The sequence below is a fragment of the Parambassis ranga genome, chromosome 9 (assembly GCF_900634625.1).
Source record: "Parambassis ranga chromosome 9, fParRan2.1, whole genome shotgun sequence".
Taxonomy (NCBI): Eukaryota; Metazoa; Chordata; class Actinopteri; family Ambassidae; genus Parambassis; species Parambassis ranga.
Window position 1 is genome coordinate 8614772 of NC_041030.1, and position 23702 is coordinate 8638473.

A 23702-nucleotide genomic window follows, 5' to 3' on the forward strand; every position below is an offset into this window, starting at 1 on the left:
GATCAGGTCTCTTTAAAGCTAAACAATGGAGTAGCAAGGGAACAATAATTGCTTTAGAATACTGAATATGATTTGTCATTGTTGTTACTACGTAAATCACCTTTTACACATTCTGATTAAAGAGGTATGTTTCAGGGGAACTAGCATTGATTTATATAGGATGTTACAGTTTTACAAGAACGACTTCATGACATTAACCAGACCACCGAGACCTCCAGGCTGGACAGCGTATCCAGCTGCTGCTATCTTTCAGTCTCAATACAATCTAATGAGAATGGCAAGGTGATTACGATCAGGGGCTGCTGTAAATATCAGATTCCCAGGGACAGACTTTAGGAGAGGCCCCTTTACAATTACACAGTATTCAGGAATGCAGAGCATGAACCACAGAAACATGGAGTAAAAGACATAATGTTCAGGTCCCTCACCGAGCACCACACGACAGAAAAAAAGTTTTACAAACGGCCTAAAAACAGCAGTTTATCTTTCATAAAGAGCTGTTTTCTGCCAGCAGAGATTCTGCACACACACAAAGCAACAAACTTCTCCTCAATCCAAACTGCACACTTCTGCAAACAATTAAATGTTAACCCAAGGACTGTAAGCTGCTCAGAGAGAGAGAGAGAGAGCGAATGAGGAGGGAGGGGTGACTGGAGAAAGAGAGGGGTGCTTGTGCACAATTACAGCAGGGATTTATGGCCTGAGAAACAATTTATAAATCACAGCGCCTGAGCTAATGTGCTCCAGATTGTTCTCCATGCAGCTGCAATTTTGGTCTGCGTGAAACGGCATAATAAACCTGGCTGGAGGACATGTTTGGGTGGTGGTGGTGGGGCAGGGAGAAAAGTTGAGATTGTGGGTGGGGGCTGAAACTTTGGAGGTGTTTTGAACAAAGAAAGTTTTTTTTTTACATGCAGTGTGAGATTTTGCTGAGGTGCAATTCCTGATGTTGACAAAAGAAGAACACAAACTTTGCAAGTAAACAAATTAAAAGGGAGCTTTTCTGGTAATAATGGAGCAACACGTAACCTGAAACTGTAACTGAATAATTACACAAGTTTCCACAGTTAAAGTTTCCGGTCAGCTTTATAAGCTCACTGTGAACTATAGCCTTATAATCAAACTCTTGACATGAGTCAAAAATAATTTTAGGTTATAATAAGTAAAGACAAATGTTGCAAACTGATCCTTTCATTGTGGCTGCAGGCTGGTGTGGACGAAGAGATCGGATGTGCTGTGGGGAAAGCCTGGGCTTTTGTGGCCACTCAGCCAACTGGCCCTGAACCTTGACCTCTAACCCTTCACCCAAGGGGGGTGGGGGGGCAAACAAAGCTCTGAGTGACATCTGAAACTAGACACTCTGTGGGGAGAGAGTGTCTGGACAGGACTCAAATAGCCCTATTAACTCTGCAGAAAAGATTTATGGCTATGAATTCTCCTCCTGCAACTTTCCAAAGCTGAAGAGTGACACAGATCTGTCAAAAAACAATCATGCAATTAGAGGTGAGCATCAAGTTTTAGCTTGTATTTGTGCCAATATCTCCATCTTGCTCCGTAATTAACAGCTCCGAGCAGAGCTGTGATTAGCAGCGGTGCGCACATATGCCAATAGTTAGTCTGTAGTAAAATAAATTCATGAACAACATGAGTCTATCTTCAGGCGGTTTTAAGAGTTGCTGATGCATATTCCACCAGCACCTCTGCTGGATTCTGTACAGTGGATTACGTAAACAGGCCTGGCATTAGTATACTGTAAACAAAAACAGAGAGAAAAGTTGATGGTAAATGTGCTGCGGTGAATGCGAGCCTCCGTCGCCAGAATGCTGAAAGCCACTGTAGTATTTAAATCAGGCAAGGAGGGAGGAAGACTGGGCCAAGCATTCTGTAGCTCAGCTGTGAGGCTCTAAGCCGTTGCCCTAGGGTCTTTGTCCTGCCTTTCAGGGCAAGTCTGAGGTAGTCAAAGACCCTATTCATGGCCGGCGCTCCCCCTGCCAACACACCCATACAGCCTCAGTCAAGTCAGCCGAGAGCTATAGAGCCTTCCCATTTCACACGAGAATCAGACCTGCCCCTAAAGCCTGCTTCAGGGATTTCCAATAGCCAGCCCCTCCAACAAATCAAACAAAAGGGCTCCTTGGCCTACTCCGTGTCATATAGGGTTGATTAGATCTTTTTTTCCTAATGTAGCTACTCTAAATTTGAAGCAGTTGAATTTGTAGGGATTTGGTATCCAGCCATGTAAATGGATGTGGGATTTTACCAGCGAAGGTGTTGAGCTGCCATCTGACCCTGCCACATCCATCATTATCATCCGCCACAAGATTCACCTCCTCACCTAACACACGGCCCTCCCTATCAAAACGTACACCAAATCATAACAAAGAGACCTAATCATGCCGAGGAGCATGGGAAATCCCGCTGTCACTAAAGAGTGTCTTATGTCTGCTGAGCACAAGGCCCTCAATAAAAGCCATTACTCATAACTAATCAAGAACATTACCTCATAATTTTTAATTGTGCAGATAAGGTCAGCAAAGAGTGATATCCTGTGGCCGACGTGAAAAACCTCAGGCCATCAGAAGTTTCTGCTGCTCCTGCTCTTCATTCTAACAGGAATCCACAAGTCTGTTCCAAGATAAGGAGGCTACACATTTTAGATGACTTGTGCCTTTGCTCGGCTTTAATTGAATTTTGATGCTCCGCAGAACATTGTGACTTCTTAACAAGTACAATTGGTTTATGAGGGTAACTGGGGAAAAAAGGGGGCACCCAAAGGTTACGTTGTTATCAATATTAAGATAAACAGCCTAATCTCATGGTCAGTGTGTTATATGGAGCAAACAAATGGAGATTACGTATACTCCTCCATGCTGGTTTTATTATTCATGCTGCTTTGCTTTAACTTTAAAAACTAATTCATTTATTCATTTTTGTCAAACATAGGAGATTTTGTGTAACAGCTTTTCTTTGTTGTATCAATATGACACTTCAGATTAATAATTAAATAACTACTGCCTTATTTCAAGCTCGGGTAGTATATTAACAATAGAAGTGAAGTTTAAAATCAAATATTGATACAAGCATTATATATAAACATGATAGCATTGCATAAATAATCCAGCTCCTTTTAAATAGATTCAGGCTCACACTGTTTCTCTCTGAAGCTGTAATACACCTTTATAATAGTAACTGTTGCTAGCTACTAGCCTGAAGTGTGGCTAACAGTTAAGCAACATCATGCCAGACTGACCAAAGAGAGCCAAATGACTGTTTGCAGGTAGTGGGCACCTCAGTATGCAGCAAATGCTGATCAAAGGAGGGCAACCTGCAGACCTCATTACCGTAGAGAGAGAATAAAATGGATTAGACTGACTTTTGCATTGTGTTATGACATATTCTTTTGATATAATACAGTTTCAAAAAATTGATATCCAAACAGCGTGCTCTGACTATATAAATGCATAAACATGGATAAGTCTCTATGGCTCCCTTTAAGATTTATGCCATCACATATACGATCCATTACATACACTGCTTGTTTTTAGAGGCAGAGCTAAATTCAGATTGCAGATGGCGCGTCAGTCTCATCAGTTATACATCACTGAGTACAGCTGTAAGTTTGTCTTCTATTATGAATTAACAGGTATATCCATGCTCCAACTTTAAATATGTCAAACAGAAAGAGAGGTTTTCTTCTTTGTTTGTAAAGTAATAATCTGCATTAGTTAAAGCTATCAACAGGCCACACGTGTATGCAGGTGCAATGTGTTGACGTGACATGTGTCCGTCAGGGGACGCAAGCCGCACCAGAAGTCCAAACCCGCTCCACCACAACCGGGTCAAACTCGGCGGGAAGCAGCGAACCTGATTTATAACCTCAACAAGAAGAACAGCTGCTCCGCTCGCTGTCAACTAACCTCAGCCTGGAAGGATATCCATCCACTTCTTAATTTAGTATGACCACTACAACCTCACTGATACGACACACATACTGTGTGACATGGCCTTTAACAGGCCCTGTGCAGAGAGAGAGTGGGAGCATGTCTATGTCCTGCATGAAGCTATAGTCCCAATTTAAATCCTCGCAGTACTGATGCTACATGTGTGCAACCTGATAGTGTCCTGCTGTTTGTTGACTGGGCTGTGACTGTAAGTGAACGGCGAGGCATTGTGGTCTACAGAGAGGCTGTGCTCTGTGGGAGACAGAATCCCTTCAGATAAGTGAGTGCCTCAAGGTCTGGAAGCCGGCCCACCTCGGGATAACAGGCAAAAGGAATAGCAGCACCCGTATCTGCCCCAGTTTATGCTCCCACCACCACATCTCATCAACAATCTCTCCTCCTGCCTGCTCTCTCTCTCCCTCTCCTGCTGCCTGCAGTGCTTAAACTGAAAACAGCTGCTTGGAATACCAGACTGATGAAACCCTGTTTAGAGTTTTTTTTTTCTTTCTCTTCCTGCTGTACAATCACGTTTTATTAGCATGGAGCGAAGCATTTAGGGTACAATTATAGAAGGAAAACATTTCTTTATGTGAGCAGAACAGTAGTGGTTATGGTTATGAACGGGCCACATGCACTTATATGGGACAGTCCAACATACAGTTTACTGTCACCACACCCACCGCCTACCAGTATGATACAAATATGGCTGCAAGTAAGGAAATATTCAGGATCAGTTCATCTGAAATGACTTAATTCATTGGTAAGACAACCAAATACGGCGTTCCTTTGTTAGAATCTATTTTTTTTATTTTGAGTAAGCCGCACTCTAAATGTGAAATTTTGGAAAATATAATGTGCCTTTTCTTTTAATAATCTAGCTTGCTGGAAAAAAAATCATTGTAGTTTGTTTTGGGGCCCAAATCTCTAAATATGTAATTATTCAGACTAATGGACATTATATTCATTTTATAACATGATGATGACACTAAAAACAAGAAGAGAAAAGGATTTAAGCAACTTTTAGGTTAGGCTATGAATTATTTAAACTATTAACCCTGGTGGAAATTTCAAGGCATATTGTTGAGTGTGACTGCACTCCTGACAAATTCAGGGGCCCACCCCTCCCTGCTTGGGCTCCAGGTTAATTCCTCAGCAGACATGACTAAGCTGGTGTTCACAATACACATAAGACAGGTCCCCACCCCCGAGCTCTTCATCTATCAGTTTTTTTTAGCGTGTAAAACTCATCTTACTTTTATAATATTCAATAGTTAACAGATGTTTAGTCAAAAATATTTCAAAATATGGTTGAACTTTGAGAATCAGAAACTCCTCTGAGGAAATTCAGATTGCAATTGTTCAACGTCAGGACATGTGTAGACATGACCAGCAGCTTCCTCTGTAAACACCTGCAGATTTTTTTTGTTTATTTAACTACCTTTCCACCTAACTCTGCAACAGGAGTTATTTTGTCAGTAGGCTGTGGAGACGAGGGTCAATAATACATCTCGAACTTATCGAAAGAAGCAGAGACTTTGGAGTGAACTCAGGTGTGCTAGAGACCTTCACCATGTCTACCAACTCAAAACACAGCATTCACTTTTTTTCACCAGGATTAAGCAATGTACCAAACTGCACGGGAGCTCTGGCCAAACATAGCAAATGAGAAAAACACATAAGTTGATAAAAAAAACATTTGCACACATATTCATCTTGGCACTTCAAAGGGATTCATTGATGTCACTGAACATGGGGAGTCTGCGGCTTGAGAGGGGAGATGTTGGTTATCCTTTCCTCAAAGGGTGCTGCGATGCTCCTGATGGGCCCGGCGCTCGAGAAGCCTGAGAGCGCTATAAACAGAATTTCTAATGTCAGGCGGGCGAGTGGGTGGGTTAGGTAGTGAACTAGCAGGCTATGGGGTAGCGGGAGGAATTGACGCCAGCTCATGCTTTCCACAGAGACCAGAGAGGGAAGGATACAGCCCAGGACTGACACCATTTCACACAGTTCTGTGCAAGTGATGTTAGCAATCCAAGGTCTGAAAATGAAATGCCTGATACATGTTCCAAAAAAAGAAAGAATAAAAAACAGTTGCTGAGGATTATAAAAAGTTACTGATTTGGTGTTGAGTGGTTTAAACATGGAAAGAGGTATAGCGATACACACTAATTAGACAGTTACTGCTGAAACATAGTTGTTAAAATGCAACAGCTTAAAAACATTAAATGGAAATGTTTCTTTGACTAATTATTTCATCACATTTTATTCAACAAATTTTCCCAATTTTAAGCACTGTTCATCATCTAAAGTAATAATAACTCCAGGCCGCGGTGATGGGAGTTCCTGCGGTTGTTTGTGAACTGTTTTCTAATTGAACAGTGGCACCGAAGTGATGTATATGTGTTTGCCTTTGAAGAAAAAATCTTTTAAAAACTATAAACCTAGTCAAAAAATGTTACCCTCTGTTGACATAGCGCTTGGCTGAAAAAATATTTGCGCGCCAACATTCAGGAATACAACTCTCAGGGTTGTCAGAATGTGAGTGCTGCACACTGTTCCCTCTGTTGCAAAATGTCCACACAACCTCACCTGAGCGCCCTCCCTAACCCCCCCACCCCCACCCCCAACCCTCTCACCCCACCGCACTCACAGACTCTACACAGACAAACGTGCAGCGTGCATGGTTGCATGTTTGCTCTTTCACACACACACACACTCACATACGCAACAAGGTGAGTGAAATGCCAAGTGAGCCACCTGATGAAAAGACACCTCCACACAAACAGGCTTTGCTTATGCAGGGAGAGGCCCTTTTATTCAGCGGGACAATGTCTGTGTTGACTTTTCTTTGTCTGCACAGTTTTAGACACCAAAAGCAACAGAAAGAATAGGGGGGGAGAAAAAAAAAGAAGTGAGAGAGGCATGCAATCGTAGCCACTGACATGTTCAGACTTATACAAGCTCACCATTCATATCTCTATCTCAAACAATTTTCTATTCAACAATCATGCTCAGGAGTTCGAGTGTCCCACTGCATATTTGATGAAGATATGTTTAAGCGGCTAACCTCGCTCGCGCTTACTCGCCACCTCTCACACACAAGAGGCATTTCACTCTTTAGTGACGATGATGATGTATTAGCAGAGTTATCTAAAAGTGCTGATGAAGGTGACAAGAGGTGGCGTCAAGCAGAGCAGTGTGTTCCCCAATTAAATCTGGCACTAGGCTGCCTCTATGGGAACAATGCAAATCAGTGAATTGACAAACAATGAGCTGACTTTGTAAAGAGGAGGAGAGAAAAAAACTGCTTTGGCCCTGCACCCCACAGCAGGCAGAAGTCTGGTGGAACATCTCTGCAAACATAAAACCTCCTCAGCTCTCGGTGGATTACAGCGGAATGTCAGCTCTGAGCAGGCTTTAAATCAGTTATGCTTGGCCCTCAGGGGAACTCTGTGCTGATCCCATGTAGGCCTGTCTCTCATTGCTCATGATAGGGTTGCCACATCGAAACTTTTTTTTAACAAGTTTGAGACTCAAAATACTTCATCGTGTAGCACATAGTGGAGTAAAATTACTGCATAACATCTCATATGGAATAAATGCGTTACATTGCTACAGATAGCGGTATCACCCGTCGTCAGACCAGAAGGGGGAGTTCTGAAGGCATGCATGCAGGAAATGTAGCAAACGAATACCTCACATACAACATAAAAAATATTAACTTTACGCTCAGAGCTATGAAACCACAGTGCTCCACCTGGAAATGGAAACTGTGTGGATTTTGTTGCCTGGTATTAATGATGTGTTTGAGAGACATAACTTTAATGTGTCTCATGCAGCACCAGTACAACCACATAGTGCTCCACCACGCTTATAAAACAAATCTGTCAGTACCAGCAGGGCTTTCCAAGCCACACAATATCATAAAGTGTTTGCAGGCACCAGAGAGGTGACAACACAAATTCAGTTTCCCTGTAGGCAAATTTTTATCTCTGGAGCCCATCAGCATATCAAGATGATGCACAATGAATGTAACTGTAGACCTCATTAGTTTGACTAAGCTGTTGGCCAGACGTGTGTGAGAGAGTGTGTGTGTGCTGGTAAATATCATTCAGTAAATCTGTCTGTATTCATCCACAGGTGTAAACAACTCCCAGAATACAAGCCAAAAAAGGCACTGAGCTGAGCTCATCAGTCACGTAAGCCACAACGCACAGTGCAACATGGAGAACCAAAGACGTCTGCTAAGTATGCCAGCCATTGTCTGCCTGCTTGTTTTCTGCCACAGTGATGATTGACACAGTCAGCTCACTCTGCCCTATTGACCCCATTCTTTTTTTCCTAATATGTAGGATTATACGTCTACCATTTAAATCCCCTTAAATTATTTGTTACTTTGCCAAAAACCATTTTTTTTATTTTTTCAACTTTGTTTTCCTGGATATCAACATGAGGAAGAGGAGATTATTTTAAATGACAAACCAAAGCAGATTCTAGATAACAAAGAGCTTATTTTTAGGACTATTAGATTTGGTTCCTGCTAAATACATAAATAAATAAATATTATGATGCATGGTTCACCTCCTCTTCCTCATTACGATGTTCCTGTTGGCCAAAACTAACAACACAGACAAACTACAAGGTAGCGTGCATCACATAGTGTGAGGAGAGTAGCCATTTAGTTAATGAGCCCCAATGGAGACCTCCAATGAAGCCATCAAGACTGCTCAGAATAACAATGGTCAACTAACGCCTTTCTAATTGAATGGAAGGTACAGGGGAGGCGAGGGGAGTGGGCCTGGAACAGTGAAAAGGAGACAGAAAAGGGGGGAGGGGGGGCGTAGGGGGATCTTTTCAGTCAGATGCCTGCCAGGCCTTAACGAAAGTACTTGTTTTTGGGGAGGGGGATGTGACAAGGCTTGGAGGGGTGGCGGCGGGGTGGGGGGGGGTGGACGAGCTTGGAGGAACACAGCTATCCTGCAGGGACTATTTCAAGGAAGTTTACATAGCCCCATTAAAATTCAATTTAATAGGTCACCATTTCAAATATTGTTGGTTAAATTATTGCTGAAATATTGCCTGTTTGTTTGGAATCAGTATCGATACACAACATGTTCTCTGACCTTACAGCAGGATTACGTGTCTTAATTAATAATATCTGCATCATTGCCAGCAGGCACTGAATCATTGTAGTGTCAGCCGTTAATGTGATCCTTGTTGGAAAAATAATACCACACACAAAAAAAACAGCAAGCAAGCCCCCAACAATAAATGAGTTTACAGCTTCCCGAACAACTGGTGTGACGCCACCATGCAACAAGTAAATGAAGCATTGCAAGCTCTGCATCAACAACACTTGCTTGAGTCTGTCAACTTTATCTGGGCTTTCTCTGTCTCTGGACAATGTCTGCTGTAGTGAGTGAGTGTGTCACAGCCAGCTATTACACTGTTATTACTGTAAATTACAACTTCAGGAACACTCACGGTGTATGTGTGCATGAGTGGGCTGTGAATGGAGAGAAACGCAGTAATGTACAGAACAGAAAGCACTCAAGAGGAAGTGCAAATGTCAAAATAAAATGTAAAATATCAGCCCCTATAAGAGAATAACACAAGCTTTAGAGAGGCGAGGTCACTGTGCACGAGCACTGCATTGTTTTTTCTGTAAGGAAACTGTAAAAACATTCGAAAATAAAAGAAAGTGCATGAGCTCTGTGACTAGTAAGAACTTGTCACGTGTAAGTCTTAGCGACGGTGTGTGGCAAGGAGAAATTTATATCCCCAAAAAGAACAAAGAAGTAGTTAGTACTCCTTGAGAGGCCACTCGGAGGGAATATGGCGGTCTGGCAGTGCACTGGGAACTTTTACGCACGGCCAAAGTTTCTTTCTTTTTCTAATTTTTCTTTTGCAAAGTGCGACAGAATAAAAGAAAACATAAAGAAAGCAACATATGGACAGGGACACTTACTGTTCTTGCACTGGGAGACAGCGAACCGTTGGATAGGTATGGGTTGGTGAGGTCTGGGATCATAAGAAACGGGTAACCAGGATAGTGAGGACTCTTAAAAAAGCCACCATCTTGCTGTCTTCTCAGTGCTGCAGGGAGCAAGAAAAGTCAGTTAATGAAGGCACAAACGCGATAGGAGCTCAAACCACAGAGGCTGTTTTTATTTTTACCTTCACTGAAGTAGTCTCTGGTTTTCTCATAACTTTCTGAATCAGCTCTGGTTTGGGGGCGCCTCTCTGCCTGCTAGAAGAATATAAATACACATGAAACTGTGGAAACTTTGAACGCCATTAAATCACATTTTCTTTGAATGCTCTGCACTGTGTTGATCATTTCTGAACGCGCAGTGTGCTCACCTCTGAGTCTGAGGAGCTGCTGTTGTTCTCCGACTCGTTCACCAGGGAGGACTTCACATCATCCAAATCCCTTTCCGCTGAGACATTTTCGGAGATCTTTTCCTCCTGCTCTCCTTCGTCTTTGAACGATATCATCTCATCATTGGCCCCCAAATCATCCCCGCCACCTCCGTTCAGCTGTGGCATTTTCGCAGAGCAGTGGATAGTATCGAAGATGAGGGAAACAATGAACAATTGACTTTTTTTTCTATCAGATCAGTGTAGTCCAATCGAGCCACCGGAGTAACTACAGGAAAATGTTCATGTTCCAAAACTCCTTTTTCATCCTCTGAACGTGATCCTCTGCTCCATGACGATCATAATCCACAGTCAAAGTTACAACAGCGACGCTGCTAAAAAAAAATAAAAGAAAATCGATGACTGTCTGGCGTCAGTGGCCGGATGCGCAGCAACTTGGCAAACTTTCGCCTCCTTCGCAGCTTGTGGACAACTTGTGGTCCCTGTGTGTCTCTACTTTTTGTGTGCTGCTGAGGAATGGGGGGCTTTCTCTCCCTCCTACACACCGCATAAACTACAGCCCAAGCGTCCAAGGGGTTACTCGAGACCAAGCAACACGTCCGATTTCATCTCCTAATATCCATGTGTGAGAAAACAATGGCTCAAGTTGAAAAAAAGGAAAAAACACGAGACGGTCAGGCTGCAGTTTTCTTCACTTGTGACTCGCTTTCTTTCTCCAAGAACCAACGATCGGATGCCTTCCTGGACAAACAAAAAGTTCATAACTCTGTAAAAGAAAAGAAAATTAAACAAAATGTGTATAAAAAAGGAAAGAAAATTCAGCTGGACGTGGTCGCCCTTTCCCTCCACATTGCTGCCGGGGAATGCGCTCTGAAAACTACTTGGTTGTTCAAGTGGAAGAAAGCGCAGCCCGTCCGTAGAGGAGGAGTTAGAGCTGAAAACTGACACTTCATTCACCAGCATGTAGATCAGCTATTCTTAACCCTCAAGCCACCGACGCACACAAACTATGGAACTAAAAGTTCCAACTAAAAGACACGTACAAATATATAATAATGATTATTATTATTATTATTTATAATATTAATATTTGCTAGTTTTCCCGTTGCCATGGCTTTTCGTGTCACTGTGAAATAAACCCTCATGAATCAGCCCATATAATGCGCCTCCTTCATTATGTTTTTATTAGTTTAAATAAACTTGGCCAGCAGTCTATCATGCGCTGTGACCAGCTGATGTTTCCAGTATTGTTAAGGCGGGCACCAGAGACCACACTGCCTCGATCTGGGTGAAAATGACAGGCCAGGTTTTAGTGACAAACTCATAATTACACACTTGTGCGCAAATTGCACGTCTGTGCGTCCTTAAACAATACACTGCTGGAAAAGACAAAGCGCCCGGGATAAGCGTGGACTATTATGGCACAACTATAGGCATGACAGTGAGGCAACCAGACTCTGAACATCCAGGCCTCCTCTGGCAGAACATGTTTCTCTCTCTCTCTCTCTCTCTTTGTGTGTGTGTTAGAGTGTGTGTACTCATGCACATTGCCCCATTGTTGATTTGAGGAACAGGATTGGAGGCCTGGTTTTGCAAGCAGTCTTGGAAGAACAAGGGAAGTGGTTGCAACATTTTTTTATGTGTGTGTGTGTGTGTGACCTGCACATAAATCCTAATCATAACAATGACAAGAGAAGTATTTATAAAAGAATTTCCTTGCAAAGTTTTCCAAGTTTATTCTTTTGGAAGATTTGCTTACACCTCATGTTGTCCTCACCTTTCTCAGGCCGATGGACTTCGCTTCTGATGCAATCTGACAGGCTTCCCTTGTTTGAGAAAAGAAGTCATTGATGTTGTTGACTGTGTGTCAGCAAGCTGAGGGTTGACTGACAATTCGGCAGTGTCTCCACGGACCTCATTAGATCCCCAGATTCCTACTGGGTGTGTGTGTGTGTGTGTGTGTACACTAGTCATTGTGTGTATCATTTAAAAGCAACATATTATATACTGTCATTGCATTCTGCATCTTGTATGAATTGCATGTTGATAGTACACAGAAAACACAGATGATCCCTCAGGGCTGCACAATCATGTTTCTTTTTCTTTCTTTTTTTGCTACAGTATGCAGAGAATATAACATGATGCTGAGGCTAGCTGTGGATTTTGTTATAAATATATGATGCAACTGCTTAGTCTGACACTGAAGCACTACTGTTTTTAAAAAATATAGATTTCTTTTTCTAAACGTATGACATGCAAAGGATATAATGGACTGTGTAGGTCCCAGCAGGTGTAATTACAATTATTCAGTACTCATGCACCATAGCCTTATGAATGATTAATAAAGAAATCAAATATTAAAACAAGTCAACACAGAAAAAATGATAATGACATGCATAAGCAGTTGCTCAACAGGAATATCTGTTAAATAATCACACTGTTTAGGTTTCAGCATGCAGTGCTGTGACAGCACATTGAGTCGTAACACCTATATGAACCCATTCAAAAAACAAATCAATATCTATTGTTAACAGGTCATGCACAATCCTTTTCATTCGAATATTTTGTGGACACAAACTCACATTTTTTTACAGGATGATAAATTTCTGGTACCTTTGACACTGATTTGCAGCTGCTTTGGCTTGCATTTGATGAAAATTAATTTCTTCACACCTGCAACACGTGAAAGAAGATTTTGTCTGTTTTTTTTTAAATGTATCCTTCCTTCTCCCTCTGACTGCCTCTTTTGGAGTGGGATTGGTTTTAACTGGGAGCTGATGAAGGGTCAGGAGAGATGCGAACAGCCACAATCTTAGCCTGGGGGCAGATCGACTGGTGGCCAGAAAATTTATTCAGAGGGTGCTGTCCCTGCATCTGCCTTACTTTGAAGTTGCTCTCTCAACTCTGGCATGTCGTACGTGACTGTGTGTTCAGTTTTTTTTCTCGCTAAAGAGAGTGTGAAAAAGCAGATATGGAGCAGTTGTGTGTGTGCCAACACATGTGTGTGTTTCTCTGTGTGTGTGTGTTTGATAGATGGTTAGAGAGGAAGTGGGAGAGAGAGAGAGAGAGAGAGAGAGAGAGAGATGCTGCGTGCCAATCCATACTTGCTTTGGAGAATTCAAGGTCATCCTTTCATGTTTTGCCAACCATCGGTCAATCAGTTTCCAATCAAAGTGGTGCTTAATTCAGCAGTAATTCCCATCTCCTCATCACGTTTTCCCCGCACTGTTTCAGTGGTGTTAAAGCAGCTCCCTTGTCTTCTCTCTGATCTGCTGCAGTGTGTCCAACATGTCTTGCCAGGCCAAACCCATCCTGTCAAGTTCTCTAATAATACTAGTTAAAGTGTGTGGAGGACATGTCAGATCACACAATGTGCTACCGTTGCTTCAATCTATCTCACTTAAGGAGATTTAGGTCTCACTTTAGTGTCTCTGAAGTCATTTTCTTTCATTAATCTGAAGAGCAACGCAGGATGTCTCACTTTATTTTTTAAACAGAATGAATTTCAAAAAATGCAGCAAAGATTACAGTCCATGACAAATTATACAAGATACGTTATCTGTAGCTATTATAGAAAAAAAGACTAATTCAGTTTTCAAATCATTGTATGATATAAAATGTTGATTATGCCTAAAGTTCAAAGTTAATAACAGGACAAAAAAGGACAGAGACTTGGTGGAAGTCCTACAGCATGGTAAAGAAGTGGGCTGCTGAATTCAAACATAGCAAATGGAGCATGGAAGATAACCTCTGCCCTGCAAGACTCACACTGTCAGAACATTGTCAAGACCAGTGGCATGTTCACTACAGATCAACACTACTTTGGCACAGAGAGGGATATCTTTGAGGAACACGCACATTAAGTTAATCAAAACCCCAAATGACCAACATATCAGCTGGTGCATCTGGCAGTTGGATGCTGGATCCTGTGAGATTTCTTCAGAGTATTGTGTAGATGAGGCTTGGATCCGTCTCTTCAAAACAAAGATGAAAGAACAGTGGAAACACTCAGAGCATCCAAGGAAGCCAAAGGAAGTCTATAAGCTGGATGGTGACCCCCCCTATTTCCTGAGTGCTGCTTCTGGACTACCTGGAGAAGGGTCACGCTATTACAGGGGCTTACTACACTGATCAACTGAGACAGCTGTGGGTAAAAACTCAAGAAGATTCAGCGTGGGAGGCTGACAGTGGTGTTCTTCCACCGGGACAATGCTCCGGCTCACAATTCCACAGCGGCGATGTCTGCCATCAAGATATGTGGATTTGAACTCATCTACCATCCACCTAACTCACCCGCAGACGGCTGCCTCTACAGCAAGATAAGAGGGGGAAAGCTCAGTGGTCATGATTCTGACAGTGATGATGACACAAAATACAAGACACCAGATCCGTACACTCAACAACAGCTGGAGTAAAGAAGAGACTTTGCTAAAAATGTTTACAATTGGCTCTTTTTAACATAGCTCACAAATTTGTCAATCATCCCTCATACAGACATGATCAATAATTGACAGATACATAAGTCGTAAAACTAAACATTAGAATTTTTTCAGACAAAGGGCAGGATCTGTTAAAGATGAATTTACACAACACGTTTACATCACTGTTGTGCCTTATTAGCTCACCTCCTCAGTCATCACACTAAGTCTGGATGGGAGTGCCTCATGCAATCATGGATCTCACAAAAATAACCTCATATCCGTTTTAATCCACAGAAAGGTCCCCTTTTCCAGGCTGGTATGGGCGTATATGGCATTTAAGACTGTGTGAGGATATGATTAGATGACAGTTTTTACTGCCTGAAGGGTGTAACTGAAACGCTAAACTGTGCAAAGAAGGGAAAATAAAAGACTGGGTTGCAAAGTTTTATTCCTGCCTTTCTCCTTCACTCTGGTGTTTTGTTGCATTTGTAGTATCCTTTTCAAGCAGAGTCCTGTTTTCAAGACAAGAAAGTGTTTGTCCACCAAAAAAAAAGAAAAAAGAAAGAACAAATCCTACTTTGTGAAATGAGCGTCGTGTACTCCTATACGATCAAATTAAAAATTATGTCAATGTTTAATTCGGCAAGATGCAAACTAAATTAACATAACTCAATGCTTCCTGCACAGAGACTGTAACTGACCAAAAAAAAAACATCAAACATGTCCTCCAGTGCAGATTTACATGGTTGCTAAGAAGTGCTCACTCACACCTCTTGTCTGAAATACGTGTTCATGTTTTTCTGTATTGCAGAGGATGCTTTTAAGGAGCATTATTTCTGAGAACTTCAAAGCCTGCCAAAAGCACTCTCCTTTTGGAGTGTGCAGCAGCTTGAAAATGTACTTATATTTTCCAAATGGACAGGAAGAGGCCCTCACTGGTATTGAGGTGATGCTAATGCAGTGTGGCGCTAGTTTGTGTGTGTGTGTGTAACTCAGTTTACAGCATACAAAAAAACACAGCCTGTTTTAAAAAGTAATAGTTTACAGGCTTGATTTTATATTAACTTTAATTTCCTATAATTTTAACCAGACAAATATATTTTTATTTTGCTGTGTCTATATGGAAATCTTAGTTTTATGGCACAGCTAACAATGCCAACAGGTCCTCATGGACACTATTTACTATGTCCGGCTCTACAATCTAACTACCATAATTGTCTAGAAAACCTGAGTCAGACTCTTTCCAGATGCTGCATCCAGGTTTTCTGATGTTCCACAGTTTTATTGATCCAGTTAACATTATCGCTCACAAGTTCACAGTCTGTGTTTTCGCAGCTGAGGATGCATTACGCCACTCCTCACAGGACTGGGGATGAGTTCCCGTGATGTAAACCCTGCCCAAGCAAGAGGCTGTTGACTTTATTTAATACGTCTGCCAGATTTTTATGAGCATTACGCAAATGAAATGGTTTGCATTATGTGTGAACCATACGTTCCGCAGAGGCATGCATGGCAGCAGACAGCTGGAAGTAACTCGAGCCTCTCGGTCACTTATCAGCCCTGGCATCCCTGCCATTTCCCATAGCCATCTTCAAGCCCGAAGAATCCAGCCATTGTTTTCATCTCTGTGGGCCCTGTGTTAACTCAGCAGCCCCTCGCTGATTGTTGCAGAGATATTAAAGAAAATGGTAGATTTGTCTTTGTCCATATAACCCTGTCTTGTGACATAAAAAGCTCTGTGTGTGTTTGTGTGTGTGTGTGTTGCAGTAGCAGAGAGCAGCTGCACCTGCCCTGTATGTCAACAACAGGGTCTGAAGCAGACACTCAAGAAGAGAGGTGGCTTTCACACCACCGGCCTCGATGGAGCTGCTTACTTTCCAAAGACAACAATGACCACGCTGCTGTGCTGCGCCATAGAGCTTTCAGGCTCTATAGGCTTGGCGCCTGGTCTGTGTGGCCTCCAGATTATCTCCTGACTGAGTCCTCTACATACAAGCTTATTGGACTTCCTCACGTCCCCTTGTTTTTGTGCTCTTAAGTTTCCAGGATGCTTTTTGACTGTCTGTTTTACACATAGAGACAGGATCCCCCGTGGGGGTTGTTAGGAGGTTACAGGGGGGTAGTAAAGGGGTCAGGGAGAAACTGTCAGTCTATTTCCTTTCTCTGGCCTTGGGAAACTGCACCACAAGTCTTTTGCATATTTTTAGCGTCCTTGCTGGATTTTGTTCGTGAGTATCCACAGGACAAGATCGAGTTATTCCCAGTCCAGCAAGGCTTTTGTTTTTCACATGGATTACTTATTATTAGTGTTGCCTTTCAGTTTTTTTTTCTTTTACAGCTGATAGATTGACTATGTCCAGTACGCAATCTGTCAGAATAATGCTCGGGGTCTGGAAACCATCATCTTTGTGTATCGGTCCATAAATCTCCTGCTCACAGTGTAACTGCACAACCTTTTCCTCATTCTTCAACATCTACACTTAGTGTATGCTTATGTGTTTGTATGTATAGTTAGTGGATAAAGAGTGCCTGTTATTTAGAGTATTATTAGTAAGCTCTTTGGTTGATTTGGTACAAAGTGTGTCCCTCTTTGTGACCTAAGACAGAATAAATACAGTTGCTGGAAAGTGTGTGTTCCTGGTACTATTTTAATGCTGTTATTAATAAACAGGTTAAACCAGGTGTCATGTTTTTGCTGTGCACTCAGAGTACTGCTGGAGCAGAACATATTGATCAAACATATCTGGACACTAAGAGCTGAAGATTAATATGTGTATGTTACAGTGTATCGTTTTGAAGGAGGAAAAAAAGTGAGAGATTGGTTTGGATAGTTTAGCAAAGAGAAAAAACACAGCTCTGTGTCCTCTTCTGTAAACTTTGCTCCAAGGTCATGGCAGGTATTGAGTGATCGTATTCAACTGAGAAAGAGGGCGCTTCTATAAACCTGCTGGGCAGTTTTGCTCATTTACATTCAGAGAGCATTTGCAGAGAATCACCTTGCCCAGATAATATTGCTCACAGACATGTCTTACCTGCTACACCACATTTCTTCCCTGTTATCACTGTGTGCATCGACACCGCTGCCTCTCTCCACCGTGTGACTGACTGTGAACGCTGTAATAATAGACTGCTGTATGTCTGTTAAATAATGTCAGCATAACTAAACAACCATATGTGCCACTCTGTTTAGTTTACATCATCTGTAAACCATCTAGATTATTATCATTCTTTGTATTCTGGCGACAGTCAGTGTTTGTGTTGTCAGTCATGTATATAATACAGTAAGTGTGGCCGGTACAGCGTCTCTTCTGAAATAACTGTGGTTATTATTACTGTACTGTTGAAAAAAAGAAAGAAAGAAAAAGAAGTCTTCTGAGTGAGGAAAACCACCTTGAATACATTGCAGGTAAACAGAAGGCATGTTTAATATTAAAATTAACCAGACTTTCTAATACAACAATGCAATTATCACTTACTTATACAGTACGTGCCAATGAAAATAAGTCATTTCTGCTATGCTTTGGCCCACCACTCTATAATGCTCGACTCTGCAGCTGCACTGTGCACTGTGGAAAACAAACAGTGCAGTGCAGCTGGGCTCCTCAAGACAGCAAACGGGGAATTTTAATCCCATTTTTTTTTCTTTTTTTTTTTTGGCACCAGTCAGATTTATTTGGTCATAAAGAAAGGAAAAGCGCCCCACCATCTGAGAAGGATTGGGAAGTGTGAACGCAAATTATGCCAGAAAAACCCCAGTCACAGACTTAGAAACACAACAGGCCAGGAAATGAATCCCCAACAGGTCAAAGTGTTCGAAACGCAGGGGAGGCCAATTAGTTCAAATAGTGACACGTTTACCGGGATACCTGGACATCTCAGATCAGAACATCATACTCACAGATAACTACAAGCATCGGCTCAAAATGCTGCAGTGCAGGATTTTACAGTGATATCATTCACAGCAACAGTTTTATCACCGTGAGGCACATAAGCTCTACAGCCAAAGGCTAACCTACACGTGTCTCTCGTCCAGTCCTGCAGCGTGCTCTGAAAACAAACTATCCAGAGAGCCTCAAACCATTTCCAGCTGTCACGTCCCTGCTCCAGTATGAGTCCTAACCTGATATGACGGGGCAAGGCGAGGTGAGGGTCAGGCCTCCAGGAAGATTCATAACATGTAACTCAAACTATGAGCATTATATTCATAATTGCCTGTGGTTAAAAAATGAAGATGGCCATGTGCTGAAACTCTTGTCTCTCATGTTACCTTTATTATTTTCTCCACTTACATCAGCTCTTCACGTCTTCAAACACACAAGAACAAGGTGAAGAACGGTAGAGTAACACAAATCTTTAGTGGTGCTTTTGCTCAAGTACGTATTTAAGTACGAAGTGTATTTGTGGACACACACACACACACACACACACAAATGGTACATTAAAAAGTGAATAAATCATTCATTACAAAGATTTTTTTATTTTCTTTTGTAGCTGGTGGTAAGACAGAAAAACGCTAATAAAATGCAACGTAACAATCATCTGGAATGTTGCTCAATGCTCCAGTTAGTTTGGCTCCATAAAGAAGATAAATGTGTCCCTGGGAATGTCCAGGGAATACTCATCCCATTCCTGTGGCACAGGACAGACTACAGGCTCCACAGCTCAACACTACTGCTCAGAATCTTTACAAAATAAGTCACTTCTGTTTTACACACAAACACAAGAGTTCAAGCAGAAGCACACTTCATATATTTAACTGCTGACTGCCAGTACTCTTCCATAATGCCTCCATATGTGAGCAGTTGGTGTTTGTAACCAGTATAGATATCATCCAAATGGTCGAACCGACTGTCGGACGGCACGACAGTTCCCCAAAAGTGAGGCCAAAACATCTCGATTCCTGCCAACAGGGCAGCCAAGCTAGTGGCTCAGTGCTTCACCTCTCAGCCTCTGCTGCACAGTAGAGGCTGATCCTAGATGGCATGTTTTTCCAACATGGCAGTGCCCATAAGCGAGATACACACAGTCAGTGTTATCAACCACCAACCAACCTGCATGACGATCATCCAGATAAGCTACACAATGTACTGTTGGGACCAGATGTCAGAGATTGTAGCAGTTCTCTTGTCAATCCTGCTCTACAGCGTCTGAACTCTGAACAATACTTTTAAGTCGAAAACTGCTGCAGTGGTGACGGTTGTGTTTATATCAACTCTCTGCTAGGTTGTGGTCACCTATAATTGGTAGTAAATGGATTTAATAATTCATTCATAATTCAAATTTCAAATTTTCTATTTTCTAGTTTCATACATTGTTCTTTAGTCTGACCCTACAATGACTCACAGCATTGGATGGTTCAGTACAGCAGGGCTGTTCAATGGAAACATTAGTGACCACTAGAGACCTCTATAGAAACTCTACAGTTCTTATAAACTTTGTACAAATAGTACTGTTTGATGAGGCGTCGTATTTATCTGGGCTTCAATAACAGTGTTTATCTGACTGCTTATGTGATATTTTATTTAAAAGGTCAATGCAATCAGAGCATGTATCTGCTCCATACTCACAGCCAGTGTTTAAGTGCTGTCTGTGGTTTAAGTACAAGATCTGTGTGGTGGAAACATTACAATACAACCACCCCTTTTTTCTCTAATGATATGCCTTCTGTTAACTGCTTAGATTGAATTTCCCATTTTAGCACGGGAAAGTATTTAAACTTTCCGTTGAATATATGCAAGGAACGCACATATGGAACTGTGCTAAAAGCAGTTAGGATGTTCAATATAAAATAGTCAGTCAGAGCATTGTTCTGATTTCATTTCCTGAATCTTTTGATAGTGGGATTATGAATGAAAGACTTTCTGGGGGAAAAGAGGCATTTTTGACGTTTTTCTTTTTTAAAGGGTGTTTAAGTGTGAGTGTGTGCGTGGGTAGGTCTTTATCATGCCTCAGTATCCAACCTCTTACCTCCCCTTTTTGGGCCTTTAGGAGCATCCTGTGACCTCTGACCTTCTGGACAATAGAGGCCAGGACGTTTCCCAGTGAGCGGCGATGGAGCCAACAACAGGAACACGAGGGGTGCTCCTGGGAAACAAACTGTTTATTGTGCAGCAGGATGGACAGCCCCCTGTGTCCCAGTCACTTACTTTCACACACAATCACAGACACTATAACTACACACCTCTGCACAGTAAAATCCTGTCAAACAACAGGTGGCTGCTTTAAAAGCTCAGGCATGTAGCAGCAGTTATAGTCAAATGTCCCACATCTCCTAGGAAAGGCAGGTGTGAGTGGGTGGGCTGGGCTGCAACGAAGAAAAAGCCACAAAATGATACAATATATTGCAAGTGTAGGGATACTTTTTGCTTCTTTCATCAAATGTCCCAGAACACATGCGCACATGTTTTTCACTTTCTCCTTCATTTTTGCTCTAGATGAGAATGCAGATGATAAGTTTATATTTAGTCAGACTCTCTATTTGATAACAGTACCAGGCCATTTGTTGGTGCTGCCACTGCCTGTCTGTTTCAGAGGAAATCCCTCCTTTGTCTCCCAAGGAAGCTCAGCAAACTGGGAAAACCTGAATTTGTCATCAGAACTCAAACAGCTGGAACACATTTGATTAGGGAGAGTCACCGCTAAATGTATTAGTCAACACTCCTCAAACTAGTTATTACCTACACTCTGGAGACTACTCAATGCAAGAGCAGCACAGTAAAACAGTTTCCAGAGCTGTCAATCACCGACGCCAGAAGTGTGGTGCAACACAGAGACACAGAGGGCTCGGGGGATTGCTCTATAAGTGCTTAACCCTAAAGGATTACTGCTTCCTTATGACTATATGTGTGGTTTGTGTCTGTGCTCCACATGATGTACATCAGATAAGGGTGGATCAGAGGGGAGAGAGACGCAGGGGACTGGATCTGATCTCAGTCTTCTTTGCTGTCCCCGGGGAGACATTAAATCATGATAATCAAGGAAGAATTTAAAAAAAAAGCTATAAATTATTTGTGTAGAAGGGATCCATAACTCAGATTTACTGAGTTAATCAAACACAGTTGTCTGAATAGTGACGTTTATTATCCATACCTCTGAACACTGACACTCTTTACAGTACATTACAGCAACATGCACAACATAAAAATCAGACACTGTAATTATGCTTTTCAGCAAATCTGAAAAGGACACTTTTGGTCCTCATTATATTTGTGGGAAAAACATATTACATAAACAGTCTAAAAGTAGTCAACAAATAATTAAGTAATATTTTTTGTTTATGTACCCATGCTTGTAAATGAGAAATGAAAAATCTGCAGAGTTCTCTTTGCCCACAATTAAAGCACATAATGCTGTTTAACAAGCACATCTCTGAAGCTATAAAAGTTTATGTGATTGCATCATGTTAACCTGGTCCTGTTCAGTCCTGTGCCAGCTTGTTTTAAATGTCCACGAGGAAGCTACACAAAGTTTTCACAATAGGCTTTTTAGTTATTGATCCAAATTGTAAAAACTCTCTAATACTGAAAAGCAAAAGGAAGATTTAAACAAATATGTCCAAGATTTTCCAGGTCAAAGGCCACCTTAACACTGACAAGCAAAATCAAATCACAGCTAAGGAAATGAGCCATGAAACGCTGATTGCTCCATACATAATGACCCTTTTTCCACTTGCTTCGCTCTAGAATTATTTGATTGTGCAAAGTGCTGACTTCACTGCAAACATGAGCACTGCTTGCACATATTGCCTGAGTGTATAATCAAATCAAGACCATTGATACAAGGAGTGAACAAATATCTCTTAGTATGTGGGAACAATGGATCTTTGTTCCATAAGAGAGCCCTCAGAAAGCTAATAGACTGACCCAAGGTAGAACACCTCTAGGGATTGTGAGGCCAGCTTGTGCTTAGCATTAATTGCTTGTGCTTTTATTGGATAATTTAGACATTAACAAGACCCATTTAAGTTAATTTTCAAAATGACAGTGAACCTATGTGCTTTGTCATGACAACCATGGGAACAGTGCTACTGAAGGGAACATATTAAATTCAGACTGGAAGCTTTAGCATAAGGGGACTGCTTTCTGTTATACAATTGAACTTCTACTAATGATGATTCATGTGAGACAGATCACTGCAGTCTGCTGAGACCGTGGTTTCAAATAACATCACTATAGGCTATATTCCTCATGAGGCAGGTCAGCTAAGCTTCTTCCACCCATATCATCTCAGTTCTGACACATTCTCACCTTGGGTCATACATCAGTTTTGAACTTGGGGCAGCAGGCCTGTAACTAAAGACTCTAACTTGTAGGTATCTATATGGGGAAAGTCCCACAGGTCAGTGATGTGCTGCCTTATCAAAGTCACAGCTTTTTATTGCTTTGTAACTCTTAGTATATCTGCCAGTTACAAAGGGTTAAAGCAGCAAGCTAATCAATGGGATTTGAGATTTCAGAGGGGACTGCATTAGGGTGAGCATGGGATGCTTTGTAAAGTGAGGCGTCAAGCCAACAAAGTGTGTCTGAAAACCTCATGTTGATAAATGGCCTCTCCAAGTCAGACAAACTCAGAACACAAGGCCCAAACTGCTACCTCTGCTGCTAGCTGAATCTGATTACAGGCAGGCCCCGAGGACAGGCAGGTCATTGAGAGCACAGAGATGAGCAAACAATAAGATATTATCTGAAGGAATCTTCAGTTTTCCAAAGGAAAATGGTCCCTCTCAGTGTCACATTGACGATAGGATCCTCAACCTGACACTGAATCAGCCATTTAAGAAGAATGAACACTGCGAGCCATTCATACATACTCACTAAAATAATGAGAGCTCTTTTTTCACCCTTGTTTAAGACATATAAAGGGAAGCTCATGAGGCTTTGGAGACGAGGCTGTGCAGAAACTGGAGTATGCAGCTGACTCAGATGAATATGCCTTTACAGTGATTGGGTGTTGAATGAAC

General features: G+C 41.8%; 1 protein-coding gene across 4 annotated transcripts in view; it reads right to left on the reverse strand.

The window, feature by feature from the left end:
- Positions 1-11204, reverse strand: part of tcf7l1b (transcription factor 7 like 1b) — a 29584-nt gene extending 18380 nt beyond the window's left edge. For 2 of the 4 annotated variants that reach the window (XM_028413367.1, XM_028413366.1), the window contains exons 1-3: positions 10305-11204; positions 10119-10188; positions 9910-10037 (exon numbers count right to left, since the gene is read on the reverse strand). In XM_028413367.1, the coding sequence (XP_028269168.1) occupies positions 9910-10037; positions 10119-10188; positions 10305-10490 (384 nt within the window). In that variant the 5' untranslated portion in view covers positions 10491-11204. Of the gene's footprint in view, positions 1-9909; positions 10038-10118; positions 10192-10304 lie in introns of all 4 variants that reach the window. The other 2 variants (XM_028413365.1, XM_028413364.1) reach the window with 1 other exon arrangement.
- Between the last annotated feature and the right edge of the window lie 12498 nt (positions 11205-23702).